At 32.6% G+C, this 22,914-nt stretch overlaps 1 protein-coding gene across 1 annotated transcript; it reads right to left on the reverse strand.

Moving 5' to 3' along the window:
- Nucleotides 1–19,375: 19,375 nt before the first annotated feature.
- LOC143532637 (transcription factor FAMA-like) lies at nt 19,376–21,050 on the reverse strand. The gene is made up of 3 exons (XM_077027639.1): nt 20,334–21,050; nt 19,657–20,103; nt 19,376–19,568 (listed from the first exon to the last, which is right to left on the reverse strand). Exons 1-3 carry the CDS (start codon nt 20,844–20,846, stop codon nt 19,479–19,481), a joined length of 1,050 nt encoding a protein of 349 aa, XP_076883754.1. The 5' UTR covers nt 20,847–21,050; the 3' UTR covers nt 19,376–19,478.
- Nucleotides 21,051–22,914: the final 1,864 nt, after the last annotated feature.

A 22,914-nucleotide genomic window follows, 5' to 3' on the forward strand; every position in this document is an offset into this window, starting at 1 on the left:
TCCGATGCATATGTCTCATCTAGTAGCTCGGATGCTCATGTGAGGATCAGCATAGACGTGGTCGGGCAAGAAGATTCACCACAAGTCCAACGTCGACCACTCGGAAGGGACCCGTGAAAAAGAACTACCGATGCCGATTCAGAATATATGAAGACATCCATAAAATATCAAGTAATATCATGACGACGGAGGTGAAAGCTGCTAAACAAAAGTTGAGGAACATGGATATTCTTACTAAGGATTTTTGCAACCTAGATGTGGATCGCCGAGCGGTAATGAAAAAAGAACATGAGCTTATTCTAAAGGCAATAGAAAGAGATCAAAGAAATAGAGAATAGTTTTGTATTTTTTTTATTATGTATTTCTTACTTTTTTATGATGTATAATGTTTTATCTTTTATTTTAAAAATTATCTTTTAACTTTTGTTCTTGTTTTTAAATTTTAGAAAAAAAAAATAAAAAATAGAAAATTCGTTGAAGCCTCCGTTCACCTGAAACACAACAGGCTCATGTGACTTCAACAAGGGCTTTATGGAGTGTATAGACGGTGTCCAACCAACACTAAATGACAAATATTACAGAATAAATCTAGAAGATAGTTTGAACGACAATAGAAATTCTAAGGAAACTACCGGCCCGGGTTATGTTACAACTTACAATCATGGGCGGATCTAATGTACAAGTTGTGGGTTCATGAGAACCCACTGAGTTTCGAATTTTGTATATAAAGTCTGTATAAAATATAAGAGTGAACCCATGTATCAATGTTGATTGTGAAATTAAGCAAATGTAAACTATGGCTCAGTGGTAAAGATACCCAGTCCCTACCAAGATAACCTGGGTTCTAATCCACTTTTAAGCATAGTTTTATTTTTTTACACAATTAGTTATGGAGTTTGGTCTCTTTGTGTTGCCTTTCAAAAAAAAAAGTTATGTTACATGTTAGTTGTAACATCAAATTGTTAATTTGTTTAAACATGAATTAGATGTTAGTTCGTTGAAACTTGAACATTACATGACATGAACCCGTCAAATTTTTAATTTCTTTGAGCTTGAATTAGATGTTAATTCGTTGAAACTTGAATCTTACCTCACTTGAACTGTCGAATCATAAAGAACAACTATAAGTATTTTTTTTAGTTTAAAAAGTCAATCATATTTATATGATGTGTTTTTGAATTTCTAATGATGTTTGTTTTTAGTTATTGTATCGTATATTTATTATGTGATGAACCTTACCTGACCCGACACCGTCAAACTGACTCGAAACTTTTTGTCCGGTTGTATAATATTAAAGTATCTAAAACCAGTGAACTGATGGTCGGTTAATTTGTATATGTTTTAGTTAGTTTATTGTTTAGTTTTAACTATTTATTCTAGAACTATCGATACTTCATACGTGTATTAATGGATTTCAGGTCATAGGCGTTAAAGTACTTTATATGGACCTGTTGTGACACGGAATGAAGACCCGGGATGTCCAGCACGCAAAACGATGAAATGATTGAAGTTTGCTGTAGCAGGGTCCCATCGTAGTACGCGATGGGCTTGCTGAGGGCCCCATCGCGTACCGTGATGGGAGATAAATTAAATGTTGACTTTGGTCAATCGCGGTACGCGATAGGCCATAGAAGACCCCACCGCGTACCGCGTTGGGAGGTGCAGACGGGATTTTTTAGTTTATATCATCTTTTTCATGAAGAAAAACCCTAACTCCGTTTTGACGACCAAGAGGCGATTCCAGCAGTCCAAGAAGGCGATTTCCATTATCCTAGCTCATGTCAAGACCCTACATATGATTCCTATCATCCGTATCGAAGATTCAATGATGTTTAGGCTTGGCTAATCTCCTAGAATCGCACCCGGGATGTATAGTTTGTAACCTTTTACAGTTTTTCTCATGTGATTAAGAATACTTGTGTTTTGTTATTGTTGATTAATATATGATTATTAATTTTTGGTATTTCTGAGTGTTCGGTCGGTTTAGGTTTACGTTGGTCTGAACGATCTGTTACCAGTTGCTAGATAGTTAGTCATATAACTGTTTGGTTAGATTGAATACGAAAAAACATACAATTACCCTTAACTGAGTCACACTGGCAAGGACTGTTTGATAACCAGTGCCGTGTGTAAAGTAATTGTTGATGTCTAAGGTTTTGTCTGATTGATCAGTTTTCAGTTAATCGTTAATAATTAATCGGTTAGATTGCATGAGATACTGTTGGTTGCTTACTTGAATTCCCGAGTGTGATCTGCTTTGTTAACTGTTTGAAATTCGTTTACTTGTTCATTGCTTAGTTCTTTAAACTCACTTTAATTGCTTGTGTGATCAGCACTAAAAACCAGTCACTTCATAATTAGAAATCTGTTACACGTATACATTGACCACATACTCCTTGTGATACGATACCCTACTTGCTCTAACTATTTAGAATAATTAGGTTTTTGATTGACTCAAACGACGGTCATCATGAACCCATATGAATAAAATCATGGATCCGCCACTACTTACAAACAACTTCATTATAAATATAAATAGCACTTAACATATCCTAAATTAAGTAAAACCGGTAAATTTAAATGGATCATTTTTAACCCTTTTTTAAAAGAAAATAGAGCAGTAAACGTTTATTAAAAAGACACTATTTATGTCAACTATTAACATACATGTGTTAAGTAAACTAAATATTCCAATGATTTATTGCTTTCTTTATAATTTAGTTATTAACGGAATCGCTATATGTTAGTTTAGAGTGTTAAACATTATAATCAACACTTTTAAAAGTAAATTTATATTTAAGCATATTTAATGTTTCAATTTCAAATTCAATAGTTAGTTATCATTTATTAATTTACTTATTCAATATGTATATGCATATGTTAGTCAATTAGTATTAAATTTATAGTTTCACATATGAAAGTTTGTCGTATTAAATTATTAGATAATTTTAGAATTGAACTATTTCTTTATTTTGAGAGTTACATATAATTTGTAACTCATAATCACATAAAATTGGAAGAAATTCATCAATAAATGTAGATTGTCATATTTTTTTACATTTTAAATCAAATTAGTTTAAATTGGAACAAATTCATCAATAAATGTAAATTCATCCAAGTTTTTCGTTAACATTAGAATAAATAGATTGTGTTTTAAATTATAAGTTTTATGAAAATTAGTTTTTGTTTATTTATTATGAACAATACTTTTGTTTTTTATATATTATTGTGATCAACAATGTCGGTCATTCTTTTTAATTCATAGTAAATATATTTACAAATTAATTTTCAACCTACTCAATATTATACAAAATACACTATATACTATATTGATTTGGTCAAACAAATTACATAAACATAATGATCCTTTGTAACGACAAACTAAATTATGCCAAATCAAATCCAAAAAAAACATTTCTTAACTTATGAAATGATTATTTGTATAGAAGCAACATAATTTATGCCAACCAACTAGCTTGATCTTCCCTGAAAATACTTTTACTATAAACTTCCACGCCTAAACTTCAAGCCTATATATTGAATACATGAACTTATACAATATCAATATGTGGCTTTATCCCGAGTGAAGAGTAGAGCCGGTGTTAAAATGCTTATATCAGATAAGGAGGGTAAAGTTACAAATAAAACTACAAATGTGGTTTATAAGAAACTATTTAGTAATATATGAAGTTGTTATTTTTAATCTATTGAATGATTGTAAAATGTATTTTATTTTCGTTTGAAAGTTATGTTTTATAAAGTTTTAATTTTGTTACCGACGTTATTAACAATTGTATATTCTCTTATCGTCGCCATATGTATGTATGAAATTTTTTTTCCACTTTCATATTATCGGTTGATGTTACAAAATTTAATTGTTTCCACCCGTGGCGCCCACGGGTCAATAACCTAGTCTACTATTAATAAACAAAAATGATGGTTGAACCATATTAACCCTAATTGGCCTAAAATTTTGCCATGTGTCACCCTATCTTTGAAGCTTTAAGTCATAAATATTTCTAATTAAATTATAATTAAGCAATTAAAACCTTCCATATGCACAACTATATGTATTACTTGATTTTTAATCTTTAATTATAAAATTAGACATCAACTAATCATGATAGTTATTTGAATTTTTTCTTCTATGGAAACAAAATTTCATTATCAATTAATAATTAGTGATTTCCTTTAAGTTGCGTATCACTAATTACGTAGACAGTTAATATACAGTAGCTATTAGTTACCGTAAAAATTGTTTATTCCATTAGTGATTTCCGTCAGCAACAACAACGAAAACTAAATTTCTTTAGTAGTAAACACCTTTATTTGATAGTGCCTGTACTCACAAACACACTCGAGATAGCTATGCTCATCTTCAATCAATTTACCTTAATTACAACAAGTCTTACATCCAATTACGCATTTTAAATTGCGCATCATATATTAATATTGTATTATTTTCACTTTTAAGCATTTGTGAATTACATGTATATATATCAATTAGGTGTCTTCTTTGTTTTCTTTAAAACCGTAAACCAGCAAAACTTACCATCTTGAAATGAAATTCACCTTTAATTCAGTTGTTTATGTTTATACAGTGTTATACATATATTATATACTTGGGTTACAAACGTCATATTACACGTGGTTTTCATATAAAATTTACATGTACATATTGGATGATAACTTTTTTAAAGCTCCCAACAAAACATGCAGGAACATGGTTCCATAACTAGATAAATGTATAAAATAAAAACTAATTAGGGGTTAAAATAGAAAATTAAAATGAAGTTTTTTTATAAAAAAATAGTCACACATCATTGATACAATAAACATAAATGTGGTACCCCACTCAAAATTGTGTAAAATCATGACTAACGGTTTGGTTTACGATTTTTATAATTATGGGCCGTGTAAACCAAACTAGACTGTAGGAGGTGGTTGACCAATTTCAATTTTCTTCATGTTGTTTACGCTTTAAATTCATCGTTAATGCTATTTTATACTTCTTCTACCATTCATACGATTCATTTTTATAAATGTATTTATTTTGTCAAATTATGAGACGATGTCTAAAAGATCAAAAGCTCACATATAAATTCGGAGAACGATGTTTCTAACATGATTTATACAATAAAGTATCATTCGTTTACCTGCTTATAATTAAATTTTATGGGATATGTGTTTATTTTATATTACAACTAACATATAAGATTGTACCTATTTGTTTTAATGTTTCAGTTGACGCATTTACATGTCCGTTATCATACGTTTCAAATGGTATTCCATTATTATTTAATTTAACTTGAATATAATTTGAAAAATAATAATAAAAGTTTAAATTTTCCCAACACATTTTTTTTAATTTCATTTAAATATGTATCTTTCTTAGAGTCTTTAATATGAACAATGCATATTCTGATGCCACTGAAAAAAGAAGATAATGAAAACTCATCCTTACTATAATATACAAAAACATGGTTATATCACTTGACACATAATTGGACCATCTTTGTGTCACTTGGCACTTCAAGGGTCAAAATAAAATTATATCTCATCTTATATTGCTTCAATAAAAAATCTAGAAGAAAACCAACATTCATAAAAGAAAAGGTAGTGCATCTAACTTATTATTATCATTAGACGGTGCATGAAATTTTATGTACAACTACTCAGTTTTAAAAATATTTAATGTTATCCCTGTTGTTTTTTTCCCTAGTTCTTTTTGTGGTTTGAAAGCTGGTTTGCGAACAACCAACCATTTTTTTTTATTTTTTTGTCGGTTGGACGTCCAATATGGTCCAGTTTCTAAACACTGCTTTTATCTCAAATCGAGTAAAATATTAAATAAGTTGAATTTTATTTGTAACAAAAATCAAAAAGAAATATTTTGATATTTATGAATTTCTGACATGTATGTTATATATATATTTTTCATATTGTTTAATATGTGGTTTAAAATACCGTATAATACATATTTATATAAATAGTTTAACACATTTTTTGTATCTCTTATAATTTTGCCGTTTGAATAAATTTATTTATTTCAACCCATGTTGCACACGGGTACGTAACCTAGTTATATATATATGAGACCCACCGAAAGATATATTTAGAGATTGAAAAGAGTTGGTATGTTCACTAACACAATTACAAAAATCATATTATAAGTCAGGTCTAATTCACATGCTACTGGACTTCTTATTAAATAGTAGGTTAAAGATTTAGTAAGGATTGAGGGTTTTTTCTTTTTTCTATTATCACATGCTACTAGACTACTTATTAACCTGTACGTTTATGATTTTGATCATATAGTGGCCTTTGATGAGACTTTTGGGCAGTTGCGAGTCGAAGTGGAGAAGGCTTTTAGGCAGCTACTAGTCGAAATTGGAGAAAAACGCAACAGTTGACGGACCAGATAATCATATGGTGGATGATCTATGGGTGTATAACAATTTTGAAAGATTTGATGCAAACATGGCTTGCGAGTTGCGAAGAGGTTGTTCTTCTTCCAAAGAAGGTTCTACTTTTTCTGGGGAAAACAAAACATTATGGTCATGACCAGCTAAAGATCACCGCCATTACACGAATTGGGTATTACCGGCCAATGGCGAATAAGTCCTCACAACAAAGGTTAGATGCTTGAGATCAGAATTGGTTACGGCAGCGCTCTTGCCGCGAGACTCTTTCGCATAGAATGAATGTACGAGTGCAACCGCAAAACCCACAGGTTGCCTAATAGAATGACCACCACGTGTCTGATTCGCACTTGTCAAAATTCGATGTGTACTGGAGCTAGTTATGTTTTAGTTGTATTGTCTCGTAGAAATATTTAGAAAGCTTTGAGACGATAGCTCATTGAGTCATTGTAGTTGCAAAGTAATGTCACGCCAAAACAATGAACACATCAATATTTGAATATATTGAACTTCCGTGCATATACACTCATTTCTTAATAAACCAACTTAGTAGTGACAAACACACAATGAACCATAAAAGAATGCCCTTGTTTCTTAATAAACCATCTTATTAGTGACAAAACAAAAGGCATGAGAACACAACGTTACATACAGTTTGACCCATTACAAAATCCATGATTTCCTGGTTTCGAAAAAAATTCTAACAATCTAAACATGGTTTTCATATACACAATCGTATATGAAGGTTAAACTACTAAAAGTTCATTTTTTTGTTCTAATTTCAGTAACCATGTTTGATCCATTCAACTAATCAACATTTAGGTTTCAGATATCATACCTCTAGCTTCTTGCATCTTAAAAATTCAAGAATATCTAAACATACACGAGTTTATTTGTCTCCGCCACAACATCTCATCAGACCACTGCAACCACCACCTAGAGTTTAAAAATCGAACGCGGAAACAGTTGCCGAATAATTTGGACCCTTCTAGCACCACCGACGCATAACATCATCGCCATCGCCACATCCGGTGATAGGGTGGCGACGTTTGCGGTGGTTTGGTTGGAAGCAATACCGTCATATAGAATTACCGTCACCACCGTAGTGCCTATGGTTCGTAAAAGGAACCCGATAACAGCTGTGAAAAAAGGCCAATGGTGGTGTAGTTGGAGAGAGATAAGAGACAAAGAAAGCAACGGTGGCGAAGAAGGGAGGAGAAGAGTAAATGGACACATACTAGGGACAATTGTCAATAAACCAGAAAAGCACAATGAGATCAGCAATGTACACTCCTTAGAAGCGCAAGCTACAATCCTGATTAACCATGTCTCCAGAAATTGTATATGTATATATATATATATATTACAAAACATTTGATAAAGGTAGTTTAAAAACTTTTTAAGTCTAACAGTTTTACAACATTTGACGCATAAATTACAACACTTGATGCCTTTTGTTTAAGTAATAAAGATGTTTTAAAGGGAAATATTGTCTAAATATTTAAAGACCTTTTATTTGAACAGAAAACGAATCCTCCAAATGTGCTACTGGCTAAATTTTAAAAAACTTCGATTAGAATGGAACCCAATTCGATTAGAATGAAATTTGATTCGTTTGAAGATGCGTTATTCTGATGAAATTTTAACCCAAGCCAGGGGCTCTGCCCCTGGACCCTATTAGGGGCTGTGGCCCATAGAACCCCTGTTAGTTAGAGGTTTCACTAATATGTCATAGTTAGAGGTAGTTAAATTATACTTATAATTATTACACAGTTAGCTGTGCACAACTAAGGAGGGGTATTATAGTTAATTCAGAGAGGAACATGACACAAGTGAGTTTTTAGCCCCTTTCTTTATTATGTTTTCTGGGACTGTGTGCATACTCCAATGTGTTTAGTTAATACACTTACTGTTCGTGGTAAGTGTATGCAATATGAATGTCTTATGAATGATAAATAAATGATGTATGAAGGTAGAAAGGATTGAAGTACATATATATATATATTGATATATATCTAAAAGTATGTATGGTTTTATGGTTATCCGATGCAAAAGGGAACCAGACTCTAATAATATCTGAGGCAGATGTATGGTTGTATGGTCATTCGATGCAGAAAGGAACCATACCCTAACAATATCTGAGGCAGAAGGAAACCTGACCCTAATAATGGCTAAGGCAAAAAGGAACCAAGCCCTAATAATACTCAAGGAAGTAGTGCGAAATGCTATGTAAAATTTAGAAATAATTATGTATGTATTAGTAAGATAAAGCAAGAAAGAAGGAAAGTATGAAGGTATTAAAGTAAGAATGTATGTGTGCATGAATGATAGGTAAGTTAAGTATAATATGTGTCGTTGGGTACACACACACACACACACACACACACACACACACATATATATATATATATATATGTGCGAATGTTATGTACGCTGCCCGATTAACTACAACTCACGCACTGTAGCTAACTTTTAGTATGCACCTAGGTAATAGGCTAAGACAGTTAGCTTGAGGGAGACACATGACATTAGATTGAAGAGGTCGGCATCTTGAAAAGAATGTTATGATGTTTTAATATGACTTTTTATATCATGTTTTAAGACAAAAGTTTGATGGTTATGAAAACAACTGAATGATTATGTAATATATGGTTGAAGTTTAATGTTTCAACGAAAGTTTTAATTCACTATGATATTTAGAACTGTGTTTATGAGTAAATCCAACGATAATGTAGGGCACTGCGCTCGGGGCCTTACATCAACACACCCCATGGTGTATCAAGACATGACCATGCCTAGATACTACGAAGTAAAGACAAAAATCATAAACCCAAAACATGGCCATGTTAACCTAGACACACCCATGTAAGAGGAAAAGACAAAATAGAAAATTCTAAAGCAAAACATGGTAATGCCTTCCCAAAAGACGGTCATGCCTTTAGTACAAGAGAACATGTAAAAATTGGATGAAATTTGGACTATTGTTGACTTAACACGGTCGTGCCTAGCTTAACATGGTTGTGTTAACTCATGTTGTACAAACTGATGTTGAAGCATTTAATGCAGCAGGATAAAAAAGTCACCACAGCCGTGTTATACTCTACACGGTCGTATTATGGGCACCTAGACAACCTATAAATTGAATGTCCATCTCTTTTATTCAATACACTGTCCAACATCATTTACTCCACTTTAGCCACCTCTTTTCAACACCATTAATAAAAAATTAATCACATCTATCCAACCCTTGAAGATTAAGAAAACTATGCTCTTGGAAGAGGTCATTAGCATCTAAGTTTAGTCATCCAAATTGTTTAGAATGTTTAAACTTGAACGTGTTTGTATCTATTACTTTCACGGTTATGTTGCAATTATCACTTGATGAGGAATGCTAAAATACTCTTAAAAGATACCCCAAGTGCCAAGCTTGACGATAAGCCGAGAAATTGCTAGTCTTGTGAGGCCTTGGCAAACCTTAAAATAGACACCAAGTTCCAAGCTTGACGATAAGCCGGGGAAGTGCCACTCTTGTGAGGACTTGGTTATTAAATTCAGTTCTTCAAATGAGCCGCCAAGTTCTGAGCCTGATGATAAGTTGAGGAATCGTCATTCTTGTAAGGGCTTAGTTGGGGAAAAACTGTGAATCCTAATATTGACATGGACCAAGTGGAATATTAGTAGTGATTAATCATTTTAAAATGGTAACTATTAACAATGTGTGCGGAAACGGATTGTTGATGTTCATCCACTAAAATCGGTTAATTACTCGTTAAGTGAGTGTGCAACATAACCTATTTTAACAACTCTTGGGTGGTTATTACATGATGTGTTGTAAAACACACTAGTTTTTCGCGCTATTTATCATTGTTTTAATCGCTTATTTATCTAATATTTAATGTTTTTAACTTGTTTTAGTATGATCTTACATGAATATGTATTTTATAGGTTATGGGTTTAAAGAGAAAGAAACTGAGCTTTGAAAGAGATTTAGAAGCCTTTTATGCACTATTATTGAAGAATTAAGTTAAAGGCCCAACCCATATTCATTTTGTGAAGCCCATATGTGCTATAATATAATAAACAACACTAAAACAAACCCTATTCAGCCCAAAATCCCGAAATTAGCAGCAGCCAACAAGAGAAAAGAAGACAAAAGATATAAACCCTAGCTTTTGAGATTTCCGATTGGCAGCTTCAAGTTCAAGGAAGAAAGGAGTGCTGCAGCTAAGGTTACAAGTATTTCTAAGTGTTTTTCACAGCCAAGAGCAGCCATCATCATCATACTTCATCATCATATACTTTGGTTTGATTTAAGTTTCATTATTGTCTTGTTTTTTTATCATAAAGTTGATTTATTTTGCAATTGAGTTAAGGATTGAGTTATTTTTTTATTATACTTGATTGTTGAATGAGTTTACTTATGATTTGGATCAGTAATATGAAGATTTTTATAAGTATATGCTGCTGTCCTAATAATATGCTTGGCTAATCTTCTTAGTTCTACCTAGGTTTGATGATAATTGTTCGGATTTGATGAGTTTTATGGATTGTTTGATCAAAAGACTTGAATTACTATTGTAGAGTTTTGTTTAATATTGAATTATGTTGTGTTTAGTGGCTAGAATTTTATTAATTATACTTCATAAATATCTTGCTTCGATTGGTTAATTATGTTTTGATTAATTGTTGCTTGTTTGATTCTTTACTTGGTGTTTAGAATTTGTTTGCGATAGATATCACCGTAGGATTTGTTGAGTGTGTTTTGGTAAAAATCAGCGGGTGAGCACCTTCTTAGAGACCGAGAGGTGATAAGAAGTTAGGGTTGTCTCATAGGCTTTGCATGTTAGGATTAAGATTGCGCGAGAGCGAGTTTGGTTCTTGTCGGGTTTGGATTTTTGAGCGACTAGTTGATCTAATTTGTGTTAAATGGAATTGTTCCTATATCCTTGGTTGTGTAGTATTCATTTCCATTAGGGTTGAGTGTCGGTGAGTCCGAGAGAAGAGTCGACATTAGAACACCTTAGTAATCGTTTTCCGGTTTGCTTGTCTAATCAATTAAGTGTAAGTAGGGTTTGTTAGTGAGACCGAGAGGTGATCTAGCTAGCTTGAGGGAACCTTAGTTGTGTCATCAGATACAGGTGTCGTGAGATCATTCAATCCATTTGCTTGTTGAGCCGTCAATTTGATTCTTACCTAGGTAGACGTTTTTTTATTATCATTAGTTCCGTTAAGTTTCACTGTTAGTTAAGTTAAGTTAGTTAAGTTTAGTAGTTTAAATAATTATGATAAATAAATATATTATTTAGGCAGAACCTATATTAGGGTTAATTATGTGAGCCGTTCTCACGTGTCTTTGTGTTCGACATCCAGACTTCCATTAGAGTGTGCTGCTACGCGACCGGTACACTTGCCGTTTGTGTGAAGCTTAGTTAGGATTGTTTGGTTTTAAAAATCTAAGACTTAGTGTTAAATTGCGAGAATTATTTATTAATATTTATATATAGCTTTTCGCACATCAAATAAGTTCTATAATTGCTCAAGAATTGTGGGGATTAATACTTGGTAATTCAAGGTTAATCCTTCATAACTCAACTAATATTAATTGATATTTTATGTATAATACAAGGGTTATTTTTACTAAAGTATAAAGGACAATTCACTTAGTAATTTAAGAGATTGTCTCATATTTAAAGTGAATTATTTTATAAATAATTATTATAAACCGCTTGCTTACATAAAATGATGTCTTAGTGGAGATCATGAATTTATGCATATCTCTTTCTTTAATTATCATGGAATAACATGACTTGGGAATAAGGTGGTATTCCCACTTTAATCACCATAGCAAGCTTATATCACAAGTTAACCATTCATTGTTAAACCAAAGTTAAGAGGAGTTTGAACCAAGATGATACACTTTAATCTTTAATTTTCTATCTTAAACAAAAATATATAAAAACCCAAAAATACAGTCTTTTAATTTATGTCTAAACTTTCTTATCAAAACCAAAACTATTATGATATTCACTTCATGTTGAAATAAATACAACGATTTAGTAGTAAAAATAAAACAAGTGTGTCCGTGGATCAATACTTGGTTCTTACCTATACTTTTCTACATATACGATAGGTACACTTGCCTATTTGTGTGTGGTTTAGTTATGATAATAATCATTTTAATAAATTTAAAATTAGACATTGTGTAAACAAAACCTTTGAAAAAACTTAACACTTTTTCTGTACCATTACACTTACATCAAGTTATTGGCGACGTTGCCGGGACACAGGGTGAATTTTTACAAACAATCCAAGTATTTACTAAACCTTGTTTATAGTGTATATATTTAAAAACTTATCAAAAAAACCCAAAAATATTTTTCTATCTTCTTTATATTTCCAATTTTAGATTTAGTTTTAACTTTTAAGTTTTTACTCTCTTAGTTAGTGTATGGCCTCTATTTCTACTCTCGGTCTCATTTCATAACTTTCCGAACCTAAACACCACTTTCACCAAAGAAAACTCACTCAGACGCGTAAAGCAACCAAGGGAGTTAAGGATGAACCAGAGGGCGGTACATCGAACGAGGAGAACCAAGAAGAACATATGATGGCGGAGCTAAACAACGAGCTAAACATGAGCCAATATGGCAAGACAATAGCGTTGCACCACCCGAAATACTTCAAAACTTTGAAATCAAATATAATATCATTCATATGATCGAAAAATCTATCCAATTTCATGTCCTTCTCAACGTAGACCCGTTGTTTCATATTTCCCGATTTCTTCGAATTTGTGGAACTATTAAAATACAAGGATGCTCCGAATATCGAATTAGACTTAAACTCTTTCCATGTATGCTCCGAGGCCAGGCCTTGGAATGGCTTAAATCTTTACCATCTGGTACCATCACCACTTGGGACTAGATGGTAGAGCTATTGTCACACCTCGACTAGACATATGTGGAATCATAATACGGGAATGCAATAGACACCTCTGGTATCAACTACATTTTTTTAAAGAAAATAACAGACTAACTTACATCATGCTACATTGTTTTAACTATTGTTAAAAACTAAGCGTTACACAACGTAACCAATTAATTGCTTACTCGTTACGTAATAAATAAGGTATACCTCATTTTGTCATGAATGTCGCATTATCCCTAAGTTAAGAAATTTCATCCATGAAATTCGATGTACCAACTGCTTTCGTTTTTAAGAGAAAATGTGTGGGTATTTCTTTCGAAATTCATCATTTCGTTCCCAAGTATATTCGGGTCCTCATTGTGAGTTTCACCTAACTTTCACCAACGAAATTTTGTCGTGTCGTAACTGTTTGGTTTTCCCGTCAACTATTTCTATAGGTTCCTCTACAAAGTTTAACTTATCTTTTACTTGTACATATTCCAGTGGTACTATTGCCGTTTTGTCGGCCAGGCACTTTTTCAGGTTTGATACGTGGAAAACATCATGAATAGTACTCAGTTCCAAAGGTAGTTTCAGTCGATGTGCTACGACACTAATTTTGGCAATGATTTCATAAGGTTTACCAAATCTTATAATGCTTTTCCATAGGGATACTTTAAGAAACACTTTATCGCCCACTTCAAAAGATAACGGTTTTCTACGAACATCGGCATCACTCTTTTGTCGGTCTCGAGTGGCTTTAATTTCAAGTGCTTGTACTCTCAAAGCTTTAATTCTATTTTTTCGGCCAAGGCATCGGCTACAATATTGGCCTTGCGGTATCATATTTCACAATCATAGTCGTTTAATAATTCTACCCATCTTCTTTGCCTGATGTCCAACTCTTTTTGATCAAATATTTGTAGTAGGCTTTTGTGGTCCGTGTAAATTGTACAATTGGTACCATACTAGTAGTGTCCTAGTATAATTCTTTTCGTGCACATTTAGTTGTCGGGAAGCATATGCTATTACCTTGTTTCTTTGTATCAGTACGCATCCTAAACCTTAATCATATCTCCCATCTGGAAGACTTAATATTGAAGCTTGACACAATTTTTGTTTTATCAGTTGAATGGCCATTTCTTGTTCTTCTCCCAGTCATACTTTTGATATTTTTGAGTTAGGATGGTTAAAGGTTGGGCAATGCCGGAAACCTTTTCAATGAAACACCGGTAATATCCAGCTAATCCCAGAAATTGGCGGATTTCTTTTGTAGACTTAGGCGCCTGCCAATTTTTGATAGCCTCTATCTTACTAGGATCTACCTGAATTCCTTGTTGGTATAAAATGTGTCCCAAAAATTACACTTACTTTAGCCATAATTCACACTTGGACAACTTTGCATATAGTTTCTCTTGTCTTAACAACTCCAAAATAACACGTTGGTGTTGCACATGTTCCTCCTTACTTTTCGAATATATTAAAATGTCGTCAATGAATACTATTACGAACTTATCAAGGTAGCGTTTGTAGACTCGGTTCATAAGACCCATAAATATTTCTGGTGCATTTGTTAACCCAAAAGGAATAAATAAGATTACATAATGACCATATCGAGTTTGAAAGGCTGTTTTTGAAATATCTTCCTCCTGAATTTTCACTTGGTGATAACCGGATCTAAGGTCTATTTTGGAATAATATTTCGCTCCTTGAAGTTGGTCAAACAAATTATCAGTTCGAGGAAGGGATATCTATTCTTGATTATCACTTTGTTCAATTCCCAATAATCAATACACATTCAAAAACTTCCTTCTTTTTCACAAACAAAACCGGTGCTCCCCATGACGAATAGCTAGGACGTATAAAACCCCTATCCAATAATTCTTACAACTGATTGGATAATTCTTGCATTTTAGAAGGTGTAAGTCGGTAAGGTGCCTTAGCGATGGGAGCTGCTCCTGTTATTAGGTCAATACGAAATTCAACTTGTCGGGTCGGTAGTAATCCAGGCAGTTCAACTGGAAAACATCTGAATATTCTCGTACTACTGATATATCTTCAATACGCTTTTCATCAGGGTTCTCTATTGTTACACTTGCCAAATATGCCAACATCCTTGGTGTAAATATTTTAATACCTTAAGATGAGACACGAGAGGCAATGTATTACAAGATTTCTCTCCTTGTACCGTGATCATTTCATTTTCCGAAAGGGGAATTCTAATAGTTTTGTCCTTACAAACAGTTTCTGTTTATACTTAGATAGCCAGTCAATACCGACTATTACAAAAAAATTATTAAACCCGTCGCAATACGCGGACATGGGATTTTTGTTTAAAACCGTTTTATTAAACCCTAATCACCCCAAAACACTTCCAGTCATCTCCAAACGATCTCACACATTCCTTGGTTAATTTTGGAGTTTATTGGGTGATTAGAGGAGCTAGAGTTCGTAGTTTCATCTAATAATCAATACAATTAAGTATTTAACGTTTGATTCTTGTTTTCTTGAAAAGTTTTGTGATTTCTTGATGAAAACCCTAGACAATCCAAATCTCTCAGTAATATTAGGGTTAAAACATGTTTATGATGTTAATTGGTTTGTTTGATCGATTATGAACCCTAAAATTTATATAAAATGTATTTCGTATGACTCCAACAGATTTTAAAATGTTTCTTGATGATATCATAAATCGATGATAAAAAACTATTTGGGTTGATTCTAGAGTCTAAGATGTTTTACTTTGAGTTTAATTTCCAGAAAACTAAGCCATGTAATTTTTGACGAGTTTTGATTGGATTTCTTGATTTTACAAAAGAAAAGTGTCGAGGCTGTTTCAGGTACTAGTTCACTATCCTAGATTCCCGACATCATAAATCTTTCTTGACATGTCCAAATGGGTAAATTTCACTTTTGAAAGTCTATTTTTTGAGTTAAGAATCTAATCCGAATGGCCTTGCTCAATTAAGTTGAGTATTCGGTACTCAACTAAACAATGTTGCGCACATAAAGGGCTGTTGGTACCTTTTTATGTTCTATAATTTTTCATGACTTGGGTACCTTTTTATGCTCAATATTTTTTCATGACTTGTGTGTTTACTGAACAAAATATAATAAAAATAGCTTTGGAAAGCTAAAACATGCGGGCCTTCTTTGATAATAATTTCATGATTCTCTCTCATAAATTGGCAAATGATGTTATATTTTGTATATCAATACCATAAAATCAACTTTTGTCTGTTGCTTTATTTGAGTTAAAATGGGTTTAACATAAATCTTCAAATCAAAGTCAATTGCTTATTAAGAAATTCGCTGTTTTAACAAGTGCCTAACCTTTCACCGAGAATTCATTTTTTCTATACTTTAAACGTTGTCCAAATTAACAGTTAGGAAAGCTTAAAGTTTTTATATATAAGATCAATAGTTACAAAAGATTGTTACACTACCTCAAACACGAAACCTAATAATAAATTGTAACCTGTTTTGCTAGTTTTCCCAATACAAACTGCGGCCATCAATCAACTTTCTCTTCTCACTTCCATTAGGACCAACTACAACCAAAAAGCTGCTCGATATGGTTTTAGTTAATTTTGTGTTTTCTAACAACAAAAACTAGCATATCATAGCAGAGCCGGCTTCGATAAAGCAAAAAAAGTTTTGGGCTGAATGCGAAAAAAATTTTGGGTCTTAAGGAAAAGGAGTATTTTGTTGGGTTTAAACAATTTAATTTTTATATGGGTTTATTTGGTTATAATTTAGGTTGTGTAAAAAACTTTTGTGTAAAAATATGATTAAACATGTCTCAAAAGAAACTAGAACTCATAACCTTTTGGTTGAGAGTAATACCCATTTGTCACTAGATCAAGCCAGTGATTATGTAATTAAGTTTAAATATTAAATTTATATATTGTATTTAATAAAAATACATATGGTTTAAGAAAAAAAAAGAGCCTAGAGGGGTGTATGGCCTATGACGCTAATATGCGCACAGAAAAGAAGATAAAGAAGGGTTAACATGTGCTAATAAAGGGTGAATTGTGGGTCTCCGGTCTAAGTTATATGAATAGTAACTTTGCTGCGTAAAGTTATATGAATAGTAACTTTGCTGCGTGTAAAAAAACCGTTTTTTTTATATGTATATAATATAATAGGGCATTCAACAAACAATTAACAAATAATAAAATTTATACCAAATGTGTTGATAACTTTATTTATGGTACAGTTAATGCAATTTCAACAATAACCTAAGTTTCTATCATTTCTTTCATTAAAATTGATTACAGTTTCATTTTTCATTTGATTTTATTACAATCCAAGAACAATTGGACAAAGAGTTTCACCCAAAATTCTGATAAGATAATTAAGATAAAAAAAGAAAGACTATTTTCTCCTTGAGACAAAAAAAATGAAATATGTTAAATCAAATTTAAATGTCACAACTAATATTAATGGTAGATAAGTTACAAAAACAAGTTCCTTTAACTTGTCGGTGTAACATATTATTTTAGCTTGGGACAAGGCACAAGCTAGGGTGGGTTCTGATGTTTGGAAATGGAAAGAATAATGTAATACATCCAATTATCCATAAATTCTGACAAGTCAAACCTCTTCCATGTCAAACATGTACCTTACATAGCATGTAGAACCAAACACCCCCGTTGACATTTGTCAACATAGTATCTATAGTTATAACAACTTGTTTTCATGTTTTTATGTATCTAAGTAGGATTCAAATGAATGTGATGATACTATAATCAATAATAATTAACTTAACCTGAAAAATCACATACTCCATTTATACATGGTACATAAAAGAATATCATAAATAATAAAAAATAGAAATAGAGGCAATTATATAACGTCGCCTCTTGTGTATTATATTCAAAGTAGTATATACAATATACTTTTGAGGGTTTAGTTAGATAATAAAATAAGTCCTGAATTGAATTGTTGGAAATTTTTAAATAGGTTATTTGTAGCGGGACGTAACATGGGTAAAACAAAGGGTGGCGCCATGCCCCTTTTCCCCTCTACCCATTAAGCCGATGGCGCCTCCGTTTCCACTAACAAACAATCCCCTTTTTTCTTTATTTTAAAAAGAAAAAACTATCTCAATGCTTAAATTAATAAGTGACTATTTATTGTTTCATTGTCTACATCAGGGGCGGATCTACGGTGTTAACGGGTGGTTCCTCGAAACCACCCGAGTTTTGAAATAATAGTGTAGTTATATATAGAACATAATAAAGGAACCACCTTATAAATTAGAAATGAATCACTCTATAAACATTTGAGGCGCTTGTCTAGATGGTAACATGTTGGTTTTGTAACCCAGAGGTCACAGGTTCGATTCCGGTTTTGACACATTTTGTTTTTTCTTTTTTTTAATAACTTACCCAAACATCAGTAAGGGTTTCAAACATAACCAGTCCACAATTAGAGCCCCTCTCCAGTCTCCACAGTCCGCCCCAGTCCCTGAACCTCTTCAACCCCTGACCGCCGGCAGCCTCACTCCGTCAGGTCAGCCACTCGTCCCCTTCACTCCGACCATCGCGGAACGCCGTCAACCTCGTCTCTGTCTGCCACTTAGCCGTCCCCATCCTCCTGCCATTGCCTACTCTTACTCGAATCCTCTTATCCTCCCACTTTAAAGGAAAGTTTACATTCATGATTCATTGTTAAATGTTAACTGTTCTTAATTGTTAAGTGTTAACTACTTAATTGTTAAGTTATTTGCTAAATTTAGTTTTAGTTTATTAGATTGTTGGTTTTAATTTGTTAGTTTGTTAGTTTTTGTTAGTTTCTTTTATTATTTTATTGTATTTTTGTTATGTAATGAACTTTTTCCCGAACCATCGAACCGACCCGAACCTCAAACTGACCCGGAAATTTTTTACCCGACTTTATGAAATTGAAACATCTAAAGTAGTGCACCACCCGAAAAAAATTCTTGGATCCGCCACTGGTCTACATGACAATGATGCAGTACGATAGTTAATCACAACACACATGTTTTTTAATCACCGTGGATATATATGTCCTTACATTAGTATACTTTGTGCTTTAACATGCAATCTAGAGATCACCTCGTACATTAAATAGACAGGATATATATATAGTGCCACTAACGAATCTAAAATATAAGAAACATCAAGTACTCGTATTTGCATGCACAAAACTAATGATTTGTTGTATGGAATTCGCAATATCTTCGGCTGAAAACCGGGCTTCACTAGCAACCTACACGAATGTATCCAGACATTAGCGAAAACAAGACTTAAAAACACAAATATTTAGATGTGAAGACCATATATAAATATGATGGTACCTTAACATTGAATGAATAGAGCACAGTTTGTTCAATGGTGGTGATGTTGGTATGAAGGATATTAAACTGTAAATCTTCAAGTGCAGCAATAGTTTTAATAAGCTGACCAGGTCTTCTCCTACACAAAATCTTGATCATTGCATCAAACCCTAATAATCTCACTTCAACATCAGCCAAACACGACTTGCTCTCCGCCATCTCCTCCTTAATTAAGCCGTCGTCGTATTCCGCCAGCTTCATCTGATCATCAGGCAGCTGTGGGTAGAGCATTGCCACCGACGGGCCTTGGTTGGATTGCTGAATCATTGGTAGAGCCGATGAGTCTCCGACCACTCGTGGAGTCTCACCATAGAGTCTTCGCCTTTTTTGTGACTCAAGACACTGCAGGAGTTGCTCTAGTTCTCTCACGAACTCGATTGCCCCACCGATAATTGATGCTTGATCACCCTATATATAGTGTGTTATAAGCAATATATATATAGAAAAGGAAATATATATATATATATATATATATATATATATATATATATATATATCTGTTAGGCTTTATTGTATAACTTTTTGTATTCCTTTTATTATATTCTGATTACATTTACTTTATATATATATAGTTGATTAATATTACATAATAAGAAACATAAAAGTTCATAATCATTTACAAATCAATAAATTCGTACCCGTTGAACATAAGAGCCAGGCATGAGAGACCGTAGAACACGTAAATGTTCATTCATTTGCTTTCTACGGTTTCTTTCAATCGCGATATGAGTCATTCTTTGGCTCTCAACTTCTTCACTAGTCTTTATAGTTCTTGGTCTTTTCCTCTTATTCTTCCCTTCCGCAACTAGGGTTTTATGGACATCTTCAGCGATATATTGTAGTCGGTCCGACACGCCTTCCAAAACCCTAGCTTCATTACCTCCTGGACGCTCATGATCCAATAAAGGTTGATGATCATCTTGATCAACCCTTTCGTTTAAAACCGGGAACTTTAAGAAGTAAACCGGATCTATCCTTGTTTCTTGATCTTCAAGATGATTATGAGATGTTTTGTTTTGATTCAAAGCTAACTTTGGTCCAAGATCTGCAAACTGCATCACATCTGCGAAGCTCAACTTGTCTAAAGAATTTGAGCTACCAAAATGGTAATCTGCCATTTGATTTCCATTATCGTATGTGTTTTTCTCCATTTGATGATGATGGTTGTCATCATCATGTTCATGTTGATGTTCATAATCACCATTAAAGTCCACTCCAAGAAATCTCCCTGAAAGAGTTCGAATTCAGTGTAAAATAACATGGTAACAAAAAAAATGGTTAGATATTTAGGGCTCATACCGAGTAGTTGTTATCGTCTTTCTCCATATATATATAGTTGTATACAAAACAAGGAAGACTTTTGACTAAAGAAATTGAACCTAAAAGACAAAATCTTTTGTAGGTTGCGGCAAATGGGTCCAGAATTCAGTGATTAATTAGTAAATCATGGAGAAAGAGGAGTGGGGTTACACCATGAACATATATGCATATCTATAATATATATAAACGAAAACATAAAAATCCTATGTGTCGCGATGTGGTCGCTCCCCTCTTTTTTGGAGTCACCAGATTTGTTTGATTTATAAATAGAGTCTTCTCATGCATTTGACCCGAATTCATGGTATGGGTCTTACCAAACCCATATATTCCTTAAACGGGTTATAACTTCTCATTAAATTAAAAATTATTCTCATCAAATTATTGATGTAAAAATCCTATAAAATAGGATATAATAAAAATTAATATCTTATTTATTTTTAAAAAAGATATACATATATTATTTAAATTAAAAACCAATTTTATAGTTAAAAAATAAACGGGTCTTAGGTCTCATCAAACCATAAGTATATTATTAACTTTCATAAATATTATTTATAATTAAAAAACCAATTTTATAGTACAAAAATAAACAGATCTTGGGTCTCATCAAAACCATATAGCTTTTAAACCGGGTTATAACATCTCATTTATTTGTGAAACAATTTATTATCAAACCATAAATATATAATTAACTTTCATACAATAAAAAATTATAAATTCAAAAAATAAATAAATATTCGAACAAACAATATAAAACAGCCCCCGTAATACAGGGGATAAAAACTAGTATATTATATATGGTATGATTTATGCAATATGCGATGTTTATCTCTATGTAACGTGCCCCAGTTGGTCTGCTAGGGATGGCTTTGACTTTCTATATATATATATACATACACATGCATCACAAAAGTTGAAAGAAAAGTAAAACTTTAATTAACCGCGTGATTTGAACCCTCTATAATTTAAACAGAAAAAGCAATCGTTGCATCAACAATTATCATTAAGCAAAAATGTCCTTTAGTCATCTTTAATAGTTTCTAACAATTATATTTAGTATTTGCTAAATATTATCATTATTGGTCAATTAAGTTGAAATTAAGTTTTTACATCTTGCTTAAAAGAATTAAACAGACTTTAAAATATTTGTTCAATGCACACTACAAGTAAGTTATCATTATTTAGTTGTAAAGAGCTGTGGTTTTATTATAATTATTGTAATTATTAATTTATTATATATATATATATATATATATATAGAGAGAGAGAGAGAGAGAGAGAGAGAGAGAGAGAGAAAAGGAGCCTGTGGAAGGATTAATAAACACCTCACAAGATCACCTCTCAAAATTTCACCACCTTTTTAATTAATGTGATCACAAGCACACAACGCTCATACCAACATCACCTTCTCTTTTCATGACACGCTTAATTCATTAAGACGCTCGCCTTTTTCAACATTTGAAATTTCAAATTTTTTGTTAACAATTTGATGATCATAAAATATATTATAGGAACCTCTTTAAAGCCGTCTAACATCCTTGGTTGCAAACGTGTGTAGGCTAGACGCTTCAAATGAACAATTTCTCCAAAGACAGTGACAAATAAGATTTTTGTCATTGATACTTCTATTTAATTTGATCAAGTTCCAATTAGCATCATCGACAGATACTAATGGGTTAGTGGCTCATTGACAAAGACAAAGCCTTCAAAACATCAAGGGATTGGAAGATATTGAATTCAAGTCTTTCGAACGACAGAAATTCATTGTTCAATAAAAAGTATCATCGATAGATAGCTAGTCATGTTGATAATTAATTATAGGGTTTCCAATAAGATTACCACCGATGATTTTAAGTAAAATACAAGCTCCCACCATCATCAATCCATAATATTGATAAA

This window comes from Bidens hawaiensis, unplaced genomic scaffold (genome assembly GCF_021521415.1).
Source record: "Bidens hawaiensis isolate Kalapana, Puna unplaced genomic scaffold, B.hawaiensis_p1.1 tig00000702_1, whole genome shotgun sequence".
Lineage (NCBI taxonomy): Eukaryota > Viridiplantae > Streptophyta > Magnoliopsida > Asterales > Asteraceae > Bidens > Bidens hawaiensis.